At 47.1% G+C, this 16,606-nt stretch overlaps 1 protein-coding gene across 1 annotated transcript; it reads left to right on the plus strand.

Moving 5' to 3' along the window:
• Nucleotides 1–3,342: 3,342 nt before the first annotated feature.
• LOC141022529 (uncharacterized) lies at nt 3,343–3,687 on the plus strand. Its single transcript, XM_073498787.1, has one exon. The coding sequence runs from the start codon at nt 3,343–3,345 to the stop codon at nt 3,685–3,687; it is 345 nt and encodes a 114-aa protein (XP_073354888.1).
• Nucleotides 3,688–16,606: the final 12,919 nt, after the last annotated feature.

A 16,606-nucleotide genomic window follows, 5' to 3' on the forward strand; every position in this document is an offset into this window, starting at 1 on the left:
TATGACTATAATCATTCATGATATAATCGCATATAGGTATTACATTTGTGATAAGTAAATCATTAATACAACTTCATCTATTACTAAGGCCAACTCCAATGCATGACCCCAAATGGTCCAGCCGGGTCCGTTTGGGGGTAAACGGACAGAAGAGGCCGCCCAACGCGTGGGAGAAAACGTACCAATGTCCGTTTTTGGTCCGCTTTCGACACATTCCTGACCCAACTTTGGGTCGCGTTTCGGCCGAACGGACACGCCCGGACGGGCGCGGCGCACGCCCTAGTCCCCCCTGACCCGCCCGTCGGGGAAACAGACATTTTCCTCTTCCCCTGCCCTTCCCCTCCGCCCTCCGCCAGCCGCCCCCACCATCTTCGCCGCCACCCTTGTTCCCGTCCGCCCGACAACCACGCCATGTCATAGCCGGCCCACGCCCGCGTTTTGGTAGAGCTTTTTGCCGGCGTTCGTGGTTCCTTGTTACGGGTGGGAGAGAAACTACGACCGCCGGCGCCGACAGTCGACCCCAACAACTTCCGGCAGGCGCTACATTGCCGCAGGGCACGCACCCACCAACACCAACCTTGCTTCTCTTCCTCGACTTGCTCTTTCCGGTCGCGTCTCCACCACGACCGCAAGGTGTTTGACAATTTACAAAAATGGTATCATGGATAGCGGGGATGAGTTTTTCTTTCACAACTTCATTTGTTCATCGTGATTCGTCCTCAGATGATGAAGAGCTTGTGGTGGCTGCATTGGTCGTGCACGACCACATTAGTAGGAAACGGTCTTGGTTCAGGGGATTAATCCTCGGCCATGCTCCAGCCTTGCACCGCAATAGGGAGAGAGGCCACTGATGGAAATATGCCCTAGAGGCAATAATAGATTGGTTATTATTATATTTTCCTAATCATGATAAAGGTTTATTAGTCATGCTAGAATTGTATTGACCGGAAACTTAAATACATGTGTGGATACATAAACAAATACCATGTCCCTAGTGAGCCTCTACTAGACTAGCTCATTGATCAAAGATGGTTAAGGTTTCCTAACCATAGACATGAGTTGTCATTTGATAACGGGATCACATCATTAGGAGAATGATGTGATGGACAAGACCCAACCGTTAGCATAGCATATGATTGTTCAGTTTATTACTAATGCTTTCTTAATGTCAAATACATGTTCCTTCGACCATGAAATCATGCAACTCCCGGATACCGGAGGAATATCTTGTGTGCTATAAAACATCACAACGTAACTGGGTGATCATAAAGATGCTCTACAGGTATCTCGAAGGTGTGTGTTGAGTTGGTGTGGATCGAGATTGGGATTTGTCACTCCGTGTATCGGAGAGGTATCTCTGGGCCCTCTCGGTAATACACATCACAAGAAGCTTGCAAGCAAAGTGACTAAGGAGTTAGTTGCAAGATGATTTATTACGGAACGATTAAAGAGACTTGCCCGTAACGAGATTGAACTAGGTATAGAGATACCGACGATCGAATCTCGGGCAAGTAACATACTGACAGACAAAGGGAATTACGTATGTTGTCATAAAGGTTCAACTGATAAAAGATCTTCGTGGAATATGTAGGAATCAATATGGGCATCCAGGTCCCGCTATTGGTTATTGACCGGAGAGGTGCCTCGGTCATGACTACATAATTCCTGAACCCGTAGGGTCACACGCTTAACGTTCGTTGACGCTAGAGTAGTATTGGGATATTTGATGAGTGGTTACCAAATGTTATTCGGAGTCCCAGATGAGATCCCGGACGTCACGAGGAATCTCGAAATGGTTGAGAGGTAAAGATTTATATATGGGAAGTCATATTTTGGGTTCGAAAAAAGGTGCAGTTTTTTTGGTATTGTACCGGGAAGCTTCCAGAAGGTTTCAGAGGATTCTGGAGGGGTCCGGAAGTCCACAAGTGGGTTCACCACGACCCAAGGGCTAGCATGGGCTGTGGGGAGGCGCCCTGGCCTTATTGGGCTAGGCGGACCAAGTCTCAAAAGCCCATGTGTCTAGGTTAGGCAAAAAAGGAATTAGTCCTAGTAGGAATAGGATTGGACTTGGAGTCCAAGTCCTCTCCCCCTTAGCTGCGCCCTCGGGATTGGAGAGGCTGTTTCCCACGCCCCTCCACCTATATATAGAGGGGAGGGGGCGCGCCAAGAGGACACACCAAGCCCTTGGCGCCCCTCTCTCTCTCTCTCTCGCGTTACTCCGTAGTTCCACCGCCTCGTCCCGGCGACGCTTAGCGAAGCGCTATCGGTGCACCACCACCACGCCGTCGTGTTGGTTGTGATCCTATCTACTTATCCTCTCCCGCTTGCTGGATCAAGAAGGAGGAGATGTCATCGAGCCGCACGTGTGCTAAACTCGGAGGTGTCGTCCGTTCAGCACTAGATCGGTTGGATCGTGATTGGATCGCGAAGAGTATGACTACATCAACCGCGTGATAAATGCTTGCGCTTACGGTCTACGAGGGTACGTAGACACACTCTCCCCTCTCGTTGCCATGCATCTCCATGGATAGATCTTGCGTGTGCATAGAATTTTTTTGTTTTCCATGCAATGTTTCCCAACAGCCACACCCTTCTCTATGCCGATTACTTTGAGAATAGCGCACTCTTCAAACCACAGAAATTTTGCCCCCGCTTCCGTATGGCGAGACATGTGTTCAATCGTATTCGGGAGGGAGTGGTAGCATATGATCCATACTTTGAGTGCAAGGAGGATGCCCTTGGCAAGCTTGGCTTCTCTTCTTACCAGAAATGCACTGCGGCTATTCGCATGCTTGCCTATGGAATTCCTGGTGATCTTGTGGATGAGTATGTGCATATGAGTGATTCCACATGTCTCCTCTCAATGTATAGTTTCTGCAAGGCCGTGGTGGAAGTGTTTGGCCTTGAGTATCGGAGAGAGCCAACTGCCGCTGATACAGAGAGGTTGTTGGCGATCAATGTCGTAGGGGCTTTTCGGGCATGCTTGGTAGTATATATTGTATGCACTGGTAGTGAAAGAACTATCCATTTTCTTGGCAGGGGCAGCACAAGGGGCGTGTGAAAGGTGCCACTGTCATACTTGAAGCAGTGGCTTCACAAGATCTGTGGATATGGCATTCCTTCTTTGGCATGGCTGGTTCTCACAATGATATCAGTGTTCTTCAGCGTTCTCTAGTGTTTGCAAGGCTTGCATAAGGCCACTCCCTGGAGGTCCACTTTGAGATCAATGACCACCATTACAACAAGGGATATTACCTAGCTGATGATATCTATCCTCAGTGGTCCACTCTTGTGAAGACCATACCCAATCCGCAAGAAGAGAAGAGAAAGAGGTTTGCCCAAATGCATGAGAGTGCTAGGAAGGATATGGAGCGTGCTTTCGGTGTTCTTCAGTCTCGATGGGGTATCGTTCGAAATCCTGCATTGACATGGAGCACTCAGAAGCTCTGGGAGGTGATGACTTCTTGGGTGATCATGCACAACATGATTATGGAGGATGAGCGTGGTGATAGCATCTACGACCAAGGGTTTGATTTCGAGGGTGAAAATGTTGAGCCTCAGCAGCCACCTCCTGCAACCTTTGAACATTTTGTCCATTTTCATCGTGAAATGTGTGGTTTGCATACTCATGCCCAGTTCCAGGATGACTTGGTTGAGCACATGTGGATTCACATTGGCAACCAGTAGATCTATCAGTTTAATTTCTTTTCATGCAAACAAATTTCGATTGGGTTGTAATACTATTTAATATTGTTTTTATTTCGATTGGGTTGTAAGAATATTTCGAATGTTGAACTATTTGCTATGTTTGATTTGAACTATTTTTTTATGCTTCATTTTAGTATGCTAGCTAGAACGGACGAGATGCCGCCAAAATGCGGCCATGCGTTGGGCGCACGGCCTGCCCATCCACAAAGCCGGGCGGACACGGCCCCATTGCCACCCCCAAACGGACGAAAAGCGGACATCCGTTTGGGGCCGTGTGTTGGAGTTGGGCTAATACTCCGCCCAAAACCGCTATCCAGCATGCATCTCAAGGTACTAAGTTTGCAAAAAATAAAGTGTCGCAATAAGCAAGATGACATAATATAGACAGAAAGAAAATAGTCAACATGATAAAACCCCATTGTTTTACCCTTAGCGACAACAATAAAATAAATTGTCTTGGCCCTTATAATCAACAGGCTAGATCACCGCAAGACTGAACCCAATACAAAGTGCCACTTCCTCCGAAGGAAAACCACCGAACTTGATCAAAGAAAACAGACAGACCGAAGACGCAAAGTTATTTAATGATAAATAAATAAAACCACAAAAAAGTTCAGTTGATTTCAGTGAACAATATGATCATAAAGTGACAACTCATCATCTTCCAACAAACACATCATCGATTACATCGAATTGATCCCGATCATACGAGAAAGCTCACTAGAATATGGTATTGAAAATACAAATACAGAGAGTCATATAGCTACTACCATGGATCCATAGGTCCCGATACTCATACATCATCACGGAGACAGCAAGATTGATGAAGAAGACTTTGGCAATGGCTTCCCCCTCCGATGGAGCTCCGGAAAAGGCCTCTGGGATCTTCGTGCAATAGGAACTTGCGACGGCGAAAAAATTCTTCTTGAGGTACAACAAATAGTTTGGGTATTTATAGGAATTTATAGTAGTGGAATCAGATCAAGGCGGTGCAGAGGGCCCCACGCGCAAGCAGGTGGCGCGCACCTAGGCCGCGCGGGCCACTTGTGTGGGCCCCACGCAGGCAGGTGGCGCGCATCTAGGCCGTGCGGGCCACCTGTGTGGGCCCCTGGCAGCTCCTCCTGAGGTGTCTCAAAGCTTCGTGTGTTTCTTATTGCCCAAAAAATCGTATTCAACAACTTATTTTGACCTTAGTAAATATTGATTTCCGGTGAAACCAAAACAAGCAAGAAAAACAGAAACTAACACTGTGCACTAAATTAATAGGTTAATCCATGAAAATAATATAAATTTCTATAAAAATTAAAAAGTATATAAAAGTGGTAATATAATTAAACAATAAAAAAATTATAGAGGCGTTTGAGACGTATCAACGGGCTCCTCCTTCACGCGGTAGCGTGGCGGGGATAGTGGCTCCTCCTTGACAGCACACGGAGGAAAGGGTGGCGTCTGAGAGCGATCACTCCGTCATGAGCTCCATCTGATGGACGGATTCCTCATCTCACATAGCGGCCTCCGCGAGAAGGTTTGGCTGTTGCTGCGGCCGCTGCTCCTTCGACGGCGCTTGGTCCTCATCATCGTCGGAGGAGATGACGATCTCCTCTTTGCCGGAGGAGCCAGCCGACATGGATGCCGAGGGGCTCGGAGAGCTAGGGCATCGGTGGCATGAGCTGCATGACGAAGAACTGCAGCAGCCTTCGCCTGCCGGCGTGGAGAACTATGACTTCGGCATCGCCAGAGTTGGAGATACTCGGGGAGGAGAAGGGGCTCAAAAAGGATGAAGTATGGATGTTCATTGCCGACACGCGGCTTAAATAGCCGCGACCAGGCCATGCGAAGGGCCGGTCTTTTTCATTTTGTCGCAGCGGCCGGAGTTGATTTCTCGGCACGCGACGTCCGAAGCGGCGACGTCCGAGAGGTTGCGTCGGTTCAATGTCACCTTCATGTCAGGTCCGTCGGGCAGCTTCAACGTCGGCCGCGCTGTACTGACATGCATGCGGTGCGGGGACAATCTTTTATAGTCATCTTCACCTTCAGAAGTTAAGACGGGAAGAATTTTTTATAGTCAACCGAGAGTTGTAACTAGTATTTTCTTTGTACAAAAAGGAAACCATCTCTCTTTGGGGTGTTTGGTTCACAAGTCTTAGAACTTTTTCTAGTCTCAGGGACTAATCAAAAAAAACTTTCTAGTAGAGTCTTTTTCTAGTCTCTGTAGAAAAAGTCCCTCCCGTTTGGTTCCTAGGGACTTTTTCTAGTCTCTAGGACTAAAAAGTCCGTGAACCAAACACCCCCCTTTGTTCCTTGTATGATCTACTCGTAGATCCTTGTTTGTTTGTTTTGGGCTAGCACGGAGTAAAGCAGCAGCATCTTTTGCAGTCAGCCGAAAGCTGAAGAAAAGAACATAGAGCACATATTTTTTACTGAAGCTATCATGTGATGAGCTGCCATGGCAAGATAAGCCAGACATGACCTGATCTGATTCGAGTGGCCGCCGTGTGTCTGAAAACCTTAGAAGCATTTTCACCGACTTGGCTTGCGCATGTGAGGTTCTGTCAGTGGTGCGGGCACATCCCAGTGTAAAACTACGCTTCTGCCCTGGGCGCACCCACGACGATGCTTCTGGAGCGCACTGTGGAGCGGGATCGCCATGCTGTCCACAACACGTACCCTTCCTGGTGCCTGCCAAGTGCCACGTCGTACACGTACATGTACTCGCTTGTATACTGTCCGTACACCTGTAGACTTGCTGTAGGTGGCCATGGGGTACTCTGGTCTCCCGGTCTCTCTCACATCGTCGCATCACACTAGTCTCTCTCCTCTCACTCTCTTGCAGTGAAATTTCCAAAATCTGATACTAGTACAAATTCAAGAACCGTTTCTCCTATTTGATCGCTTATAGCTACTATTAATTATTAAAGGGGCATATATATCATCTTCTGTTTGTGGTCAGCCGGGAGTTGAGCAAGCACACGGACGGCATTCTTGTCACCAGCAATACACACACGCACCGTACATTGCTCCTTGGACAAGCTAGATTGGCAAAACAGAATCTGATGCGTCTGGCATGGGCGGCTGGGTCGGCTGACCGATGAGTGAATAGAAAAATCAATGGACGAGAGAGAGAGAGAGAGAGAGCGACCGTCGGTCCGAAAAATAGTCCCGTCTGTTCAACCTGAATGCGCATTGTTCCTTGGGATCGTCACAGTGGGTGGGTGCGTGCATGCACGTGGCACATGTGATGTGAATGCCACATCAGTGCATGCGAACCAGCTGTGACATGAACCGACGGCCGATGAGCTCCATGTTCTCAGAAAAGTGTCAAAAAGTGCAGGGCCACGGGCATGACACGTCAGCGTCACATCTCTTCCGGTTACGAGATCCAAATTCTCTGAGTCAATGGAAACGAAACAAAAAAATTAGTTGCTGTATTCCGCGGAGAAGCGCACAACAAAGGTGACAACTTTCCCGCCAAAACACGAAAACGATATACGTACTACTACTTTTTTTATAATACACATATAACCCCGTATGGTTCGCATGGTTTTTGTAATATTGAATATACGATGTGTACGTATAAATAATAATAAAGTATGCCTAAATTATCATCAGGATTCCCGAGCGTGTTATCTGCTCTGGCTCTTGGACGGTGTCTGTGTACGTGATGCGTCGGTCCGTCCACGGCTCCGCGTGCCCTGCCTTGCCTGCCAAGTCATATCTGACAGAGTACGCACACTTGTAGCCTTCCCGTGGGTCAGGTATGGATAATATCATATAGTACTACTAATTGTATTTTAGATCGAATAGATAAAGGGTCAAAGGGAATGCCCAGCCAGCCACATGCTCTGGAGACTCACAAATTCATTAGAGCAACTCCAATGGTGCGACCCATTTTGTCTTCCTGCGTCTGTTTGAGTTGACGCGGACAAAAGTGAAGGCCCAACACGCTGACCCAAACCCAAATCTCGTCCGTCTGGCGTCCACGCCGACCCATTTTCGGCCCAAAATTGCTCCTGAAATGCGTCTGCGCCGACGCGCCTCGCGTCTCCCCGGCGTCCGCCGCAGCCTCACTTGTAGGCCACCCAACTACCGCCGTTGTTTTATTTATGACGACCATCGACAGCGGGCCCACTAGTCAGCCACTGGAAGCGTCCTTTTTAACCACGCGTGCGGCGGAGGCCGGCCTCATCCACTTACGTCCACATCTGGCCCCTCACCACCCCCTTGTGCTTCCTCGCCGGCGACACCGAACCCTAGCAAGCAATGGGCCTCTCCGACAGCAGCAACCGCAAGGGCAAGGGCACCCCCGGCGCCTCATCCTCCCGTGCTCCTCCCCCCTCCTCCTCCGGCGCCGGCGCGTTTCCGCCCAGGTCGCCGGCGTCTGCACTTCCCGGTGCACCAAGTGCGGTGGCACTAGAAGTACAGGCAGCCGTTGCCCTACCCCGACGTCATGCTGCCGCACCACTGGCACCTGGATCCGCACCGGATCCCAGTGCCAGCAGTTCCCCGGACCTAGCGGGCGCACGACGAGGAGGTGCGCAGGCACCGGGCGCAGCACATGCCGGAGCAGCGGCGGATGCCCGAGTACGCCGCCGACTCTCCCAACTGGGAGGCTTGGTTTGCCCTTGAACACGAGGAGCAACGGTGTGTAGGCGTCGACGCCGTTTCCACCGCTGCCCCCGCGGGTAGAGCTGGAGGAAATGGAGGCGGAGGCGGAGTACCAAGCCGCCCTCGAGGAGGCCCTGCAGCACGCGCTGGAGGCTAGCGCCGGCTCGAGGAGGACGCGCACTCGGATGGGCTGGAGCAGGCCATTGCCTTGTCGGCGGGGAGGGGGGACTCTGTCGACACCCCGCTCTTCGTCCCGCCTCCGCCACCGCCGCCGCCCGTCGAGCCCGAGCCGGAGCCGGAGCCGACGCGGAAGTGCTCCCCACCTCCACCCACTTGGCCGGAGGAGGCCTACACGTGGACTGGCCAGTACCACGAGTGGGTGAGCGCGCCTCCTGTCCACTACGCCGCGAGGCCGGCGCACGAGGCGGCCCACCTTGAGCGCTGGAAGGCGCACTGGCTCGCCTAGGAGGAGGCCGACGGCGAGCGCCAGATGCGCTACGAGCAGATGCTGCAACACGACGCGGAGGCGCTGCGGCTTGAGGAGGAGGAGGAGGAGCGCGCGTGGCTCGCCGCAATGCCGTCGCCCCCAGCAGACGCTGGAGGAGGCTGCCCTGGCAACGTACCAGGCGGCGTTCTGGTGTGCTGGCCCTGCTCCCGTCTTCACTGACCTCACCGGCAGCGATGGCGACGTCGACGTCAAGGGCAAGGGCAAGGCCGACGACGTCTAGGGCAGCGTGCGGGCGCAGACTTTTTTATGTTTTAATTAATGTTTAATTAGGTTTAAGTGGACTTTGGCGGCGGTTGACCGGTCACTTATGTTTAATCAATGTTTAATTATGTTTATTTCTGCCTGCTGTTTTCATTTATTTATGCAGGCACATTTGGGTCCGTCTCTCTTTAGGCGGTCAAGCCGATCCATTTGTGAATGCGGATGTGCACGTTCACCTGGCCGAGTCAAACGAACGAAAAGTGAATAAAGCGCTTATCCGTTTAGATCGCCCCGTTGAAGTTGCTCTTAGAGACTCATTTTGAGAACCGTAGAGCGGGTTGGATTAGATCGCCGTGCTGTCCACGTCACGTACTCTTCCTGGTGCCTGCCAAGTGCCACGTTGTACACGTATTGATCTTTAAAAAAAAAAGTAGGATGACTTGTGGCCTCTGCATCTGGAGGACGAATGAAGTCATTTTATTAATTATTCATAAAATACACCTACGTTGTACACATACTCGTACTCGCTTGTATATTGTTCGTACACCTGTAGACTTGCTGTAGGTGGCCAAGGGATACTCTGGTCTAGTCTCTCCTCTCCCTCTCTTGTCTCACATCACAAGAGTGAAATTTCAAAATCTGATACAAGCTCAAGATCCGTTTCTCTTATTTGATCGCTTATTAATAATTAAAGGGGCGTATATATCATGTTGTGTTTGTGGTCAGCCGGGAGTTGAGAACACACGGCCGGTATTCTTGTCACCAGCAATACACACAGACCGTACATTGTTTTTTTTTGACAGAACACAGACCGTACATTGTTTCTTGGACAACATTGGCAAAACAGAATCTGATGAGGCAAAAAACACATATTTGACCTGAGGATGAAAAGAATTCACAATCTGAAATGCTTTTGAAAAAATTTCACTGAGCTGACCGTTTCGAATGGCGCCCGACAGATAGGCGCCACACTATACTGTGCAGCGCCTGACTCTTAGTCGCCACACGCCGGTCCAGCGTGGCAGCCCGGGCCCCACTCCTGGTTGTGCAGCGCCTAACTGAAAGGAGCTGCACCGTGTAGTGCAGCGCCTAACCGAAAGGAGCTGCATAGTGTAGTGCAGCGCCTAACTGAAAGGAGTTGCACTACCTTATATTAAAATTGTTGTAACTTTTAATCCATGCATCCGATGAAAACGTGCTTTATATGAATGTTGTACATTTTTCCGTGTTCTACGCAATGGTGGCATTTTCATCTATGTTAGGATCAATTGGCTTGATGAAAACCCTATTGCAATAGTGCATCATAATATAACTGACAGAATCTGTTAAAATTTACAAACTTGGCATGATCATAGCCATTGACCTATAGCTCTTACGCGTGTTTTGCACTTCATAATGTGTACTTCCACGCCATGCATATGCTTGCCATGTTAATCATCTTTAACATGTTCATTTCTTGCATCTAAGTGACTAACATGATATAAGTGAACTTCTGTTACAGAAAGTTACATTTTGTAAGATCCATAGTAATTAATCATGGCATCACACTAGTACAAAACAGGGCTTTTGTCCCAGTTGGTAAGGGCCTTTAGTCCCGGTTTTTGAACCGGGACTAAAGGGTCGTTACTAATGCCTCCCCCCTTTAGTCCCGGTTCTTACACGAACCGGGACTAAAGGCCGTCCACGTGGACGCAGCCTGGAGCTCCACCTTTAGTCACGTGGACTACAGGAAATTTTATGCATCACTGCTCAATTTATCCTCTAATCTCTAATCACTCCTCATCATTCCAAATCATCTAACTTCCCGGACGGTCACCCATCCTCTCACTACTCCAGCATGAGCACGCTTAACTTCCGGGTTCTATTCTCCCTCGTTTCCAAGTCTGCACTTGTTGTTTTCCTGACAATAGTAAGATGTCAATTCTATTAACCCTCAGGAATTTAGCTTGAGCATGAAGTGACACATTTCACTGTTTGAGTTTGAAACTATTGTTTCAAAAAACAATAATTATTTAATAACACTAATATTTCTGGAATAATTAGTTTGACCATTGTTTGACCACTGTTTGACCAGATTTGACCAAAATTCAAAAAAACTGAAATAATTATTTAGTAACACTAATATGCTAGAATAATTAGTTTGACCATTGTTTGACCACAGTTTTGACCACAATTTGAATTTTTTGAATTTTTTTGCCTCTCCAGATCTTAAAAGCCCCGTATCTTTTTTCTATTAGGTTTTTGAGGATTTTGAAAATGTTTAACATGGTTCCCCCCTTTAAATTCGGATGTAACTTTTCGAGTAGATGATTTTTCATATGAAAAACTTTTTCATCCGAGTTCGTATGCAAAAGTTATGCCCATTTTAAGAAATTCCAGAGAGATTTTGCAAATAAAGTCGAAATTCATATTTGTTAATTTTCCCAACAACTAGACCACATATCACATGGGAAACTTATTTTATTTTATTTTTTTGACATTTTCATCATTTTCTTTTGGTTTTTTTCTAAAACTGTAAAGGCGGTCCGGGGGGGTAGAGTTTGATGGGCCCTTTAATAGCAAAAAGAATTTTCATAAAGAATGTTTTTGTTAGACATTTTAATAGCAAAAAGCATTATCATAAAGATTTTTTTGTTAAAAACTAAAATAACAAAATCTGTTTTTGAATAGAATCATAAAACACAGTGATAACAAAATCAAAGAATTCAAATTTGAAAACTAATGGCACTAACAGAAAGTTTATAATTTTTGTGACCTAAAAGCAAAAAGAATTAAAAAATAAAATTTAATAAAATAAATAAAAATAGCAACAGTAAGTATTTTGTTATAAGTAGAAACAAAATAAAATAAATAAAGCAACAAAGAAAAAAAAGTGCCATCTACTGGGCCACCACGGCCTGAATACGACTAGAAACCCAACCATGGGCCAGGATTCAGGCCTGCAGGTCGCCCAGTAGGCCCACAGGCACACAGTGTACGGTTAGGCCCGAAAACCTGCAATTGAGAGGAGCTCGAGAGGGTGGGCGCAGCAGCGCTTATAAACCACTCTCGAGCTCTCTCAACTAGCGAGGTGGGACTAAACTTTGGCCGCGACGCGGGCAGCACATGTCCTTTGGTCCCTGTTGGTGGCACCAACCGGGACTAAAGGACTAACCTTTAGTCCCGGTTGGTGCCACCAACCGGTACTAATGGGCATCGCACCCTTTAGTCCCGGTTCGTGGCACGAACCGGGACTAAAGGGCCTAGGTGAACCGGGACTAATACCTTAGCCGCACGAACCGGGACCAATGCTCACATTAGTCCCGGTTCGTGACTGAACCGGGACTAATGTGAATATTGGCCTGTGACGAAAGCCCTGTTTTATACTAGTGTCATATGAATATGATCTAATTATGAAACTTAGAAAATATTATGACTACTTTAAGTCCATGTCATTTTCACACCCACTAAATATGTGCATCACTATGTTTTGAAACAGTAAAGTACCTAAGGCAATGTTCTGCCAGATTGACACATTAATTTCATCGAGTTCATGGATATCATCAAAACTTTGCATTTTATAAAGACGTATAGTTATATAGTCTTAAAATTTAGCACCTATAATGTTTGTTGTCAGTAGCAAGAGCACATGTTCTCTGATTTGGACTCTGTCTTTAAGCTACTGGAAAAAGCTGAGGTCGGTATGGAGTGAGTCGGTTTGAACTTGATAACCCAGGATGGCCTCATGCTAACCAGGACGACAAAACAGAGTTGACAGGAAAACTAGCTGTCAGCGCTACTAGCTCGATGTTAGAAGGCTTATCTTACAAGCATAATTGCGTAGATGAAAATGTACAACATTCATATAAGCCACGTTTTCATCTGATGCACGGATTAAAAGTTACAACAGTTTTAATATAAGATAGTGCAACTCCTTTCAGTTAGGCGCTGCACTACACTGTGCAACTCCTTTCGGTTAGGCGCTGCACTACACTGTGCAACTCCTTTCGGTTAGGCGCTGCACTACACAGTGCAACTCCTTTCAATTAGGCGCTGCACAACCAGAAATGGGGCACGGGCTGCCACGCTGGACCGGCGTGTGGCGCCGAAGAGCCAGGCGCTGCACACTATAGTCTGGCGCCTATTTGTCGGGCGCCACTCGAAACACTCAGCTCGGTGAAATTTTTCGAAAGCAGTTAAGATCGTGAATTGTTTTCGTCCTCATGTCAAATATGTGTTTTTTTTTTCATCTGATGATGCGTCTGGCATGGGCGGCTGGGCCGGCTGACCGATTAACGAATAAAAACCAATGGACGAGAGGGCGCATGCACATGGCTCATGTGGTGTGAATGCCACGGCATCACACACACAGTGAGTGCATGCAAACCAGCTGTGACATGAACCGACGGCTGCTGGGCAGCTGGTTCTCAGAAAAGTGCCAAAAAGTGCAGGGCCACGAGCATGACACGTCAGCGTCAGATCTCCTCCAGTTACGAAATCCAGCTTATCCGAGTCAAACAAAAACAAAAAAAGTTGCTGTATTCCGCGGAAAAGCGCACAAAGGTGATAACTTTCCCGCCAAATGAAGAAACAGCATACGACTTTTTATATACATACTGTACTCCTCATATGGTTCACATGGGTTTTCTAATACTGAATACTACGATCCCTCCATCCTAAATATAAGTATTTTTCTAGATATCTCAATAGGACTACATACAGATGTACATAGACGTTGTTTAGAGTGTATATGTACTCATTTTGGTTCGTATCTGGTCCATGTTGTAATCTTTAAAAAGACTTGTACCCCCTCTTGGTTTCCCAGCTACAAGCATTGTGGTTGTATTTAGGACCGGAGAAAGTATATTACACATATAAATAATAAAGTATACCTAAATTATCAGCAGGATTCCCTTGCGATGGAGGGTGTTGTCTGCTCTAGCTATTCGACGGTGTCTGTGTAAGTGCTGCGTCGGTCCGTCCACGTGCCCTGCCTGCCAAGTCGTATCTGACAGTGACGGACGTATGTATACTGTAGGTCCACTCGTATTGTACGCACACTTGTAGCCTTCCCCGTGGGTCACGTACGGATAATATCATACAACTAATTGTATTCCGATCGAATACATAAAAGGATAAAGGGAAAGCCCACCCAGCCACATGCTCCGGGCTTTGCCGACAAGTGTGTGGTCCCGGGTGTCAGTCACTCACTTTCAGCTCCCGGCTAACCAGATCCGACCGTGACGTGAGTGCGTGGCTGCTCTGCTTCCTCAACCACTACAACCACAACTAATTTCCTTAAAATAACCACAACTAATTAGCACTATTATTTCCATTCTTATTTGCTATTATTACCATTTTTATTGGGAGCCTAAGCTCAATCTTTTTCTTCTCTTCTATTCACAAAAAGAAAAATATGTAGCGTCCTTTTGTCAGCTTGTCCTTTACTCAACCTTGCGTGTGTTTTCCCTTCTTCTTACTCAACCTTATAATAAATAAAAGTATGTTTTGTTTAGCAAGACAATAAATGCTTAGAAAATAAGAGTTGATCAAATAAAATCTTTTTTTATGCAACCTCAATAATATGAGCAGTAAATTACGGACTAACACTAGTAGAATCTTTATTCTCCAATGCAAGGCACGAGCAATTATCTAGTTTGATTAACAAAAAGTTTGTTGGTATGCCAAGTTCTCGTATGCACTCGTCCATGCTTACCAATTTACAACGACTTGTCACATTGTGTTCAAGAAACATGGATTTTTCTTGCTTACCACTATTCTTTTACCAACTACAGTAGGGAAAAATTCCTACTGTGATCTTTTTCATTGTGTAGTTAGGGGTTAAAACAAAGTACATGAAGGCATGAGTATGCCAGTTACATCCCATTAGTCTAGATCTAATACATCAATATTATAAATTACATACTATCTAACCATGAGAGCATTTCCTCCTTGATACTAGGCTTAGCCCTGATCATAGTGTCTTGAAAGTATCTTTTGAAACTGATCTTGCAATTTGTGATGGAGCATGGGATGTCTTCAAATATGTTGTCATTCCTCTGATTCCATATGGCCCAGCTACCAGTGATTAACACCTACATGAAGAAGTCCAATTATATCTTTGCTTTGCTTCCATGATCATCATGTGTATATTTAGATCAGTGTTCCATTCAATACCAATACTCCACCAAAAACCTTGACTAAATGGCAGCTGAATATCATGTGAGTTATGTCTTCCATATTGTCTCTACATAATATACACTCCGTGTTATCCAGTGTGAAGTTTTTTTCTAGAAAGTAAACCACAGATGTTTATTCTGTCATTGAGCATCAGCCAACAGAAAAATTCATGTCTTGGGAGGCAGCATGTTTCCCATATCCATTGCATTGGCATGGGGGCTTGTTGATTTCCCATAAGGATTTTATAGATTCTCTTTGCAGAATACTTGGAATTTCCCCACATAAAACCCCATTTATCATGTTCCTGGTTATCTCTGATTTCTACAAGGTGTTCAGATAGGGCAATAAATTGACCATAAGCAATCATAGATAGAGGTAGTTGGAACATGCTACTATGGTCAATCATAGATTTTGCCTACTGGATTGTGATGTTGGTGTTTGTTGCAATGAGTGTAATTCAACCCATTTTCTTTTAAGAATACTACCTTCCCATACATCTTCCCATAGCAGAACAGAGTCTCCTTTTGTTTACCCTGCAAGTTGCCATACCTCTGTATAAATCAGTTAAACTTACACAGTCCCTCCACCAGAAAGATCCTTTGTTGGTGCATCCATGAGGTATGTTGTGTTGGGGAACGTAGCAGAAATTCAAAATTTTCCTACGTGTCACCAAGATCAATCTAGGAGATGCTAGCAACGAGAGGGGAGGAGTGCATCTACATACCCTTGTAGATCGCGAGCGGAAGCGTTCAAGAGAACGGGGTTGATGGAGTCGTACTCGCCGTGATCCAAATCACCGATGATCCTAGCGCCGAACGGACGGCACCTCCGCGTTCAACACACGTACGGAGCGGGGACGTCTCCTCCTTCTTGATCCAGCAAGGGGGGAGGAGAAGTTGATGGAGATCCAGCAGCACGACGGCGTGGTGGTGGAAGTAGTGGGATCCCGGCAGGGCTTCGCCAAGCGCAAGCGGGGAGGAAGAGGTGTCACGGGAGGGAGGGAGGCACCAGGGCTTGGGGTATTGCTGCCCTCCCTCTCCCCACACATATATAGGGGCAAGGGAGAGGGGGGCGCAGCCTTGGCCCTTCCTCCAAGGAAGGGTGCGGCCAAGGAGGAGCCCATCCTCCCAAAGGCACCTAGGAGGTGCCTTCCCCTTTTAGGACTCTCCCTTTCCCTTATCTCTTGGCGCATGGGCCTCTTGGGGCTGGTTCCCTTGGCCCATATAGGCCAAGGCGCACACCCCTACAGCCCATATGGCCCCCCGGGGCAGGTGGACCCCCTTGGTGGACCCCCGGACCCCTTTCGGCACTCCCGGTACAATACCGATAATGCGCGAAACTTTTCCGGCGACCAAAACAAGACTTCCCATATATAAATCTTTACCTCCGGACCATTCCGAAACTCCTCGTGATGTTCGGGATCTC

The sequence above is a fragment of the Aegilops tauschii genome, chromosome 5 (genome assembly GCF_002575655.3).
Source record: "Aegilops tauschii subsp. strangulata cultivar AL8/78 chromosome 5, Aet v6.0, whole genome shotgun sequence".
Taxonomy (NCBI): Eukaryota; Viridiplantae; Streptophyta; class Magnoliopsida; order Poales; family Poaceae; genus Aegilops; species Aegilops tauschii.

Excerpts from the sequence above, each read along its gene's own strand:
- LOC141022529 (XM_073498787.1), top strand. The coding sequence starts at position 3,343 with ATGCATGAGAGTGCTAGGAAGGATATGGAGCGTGCTTTCGGTGTTCTT.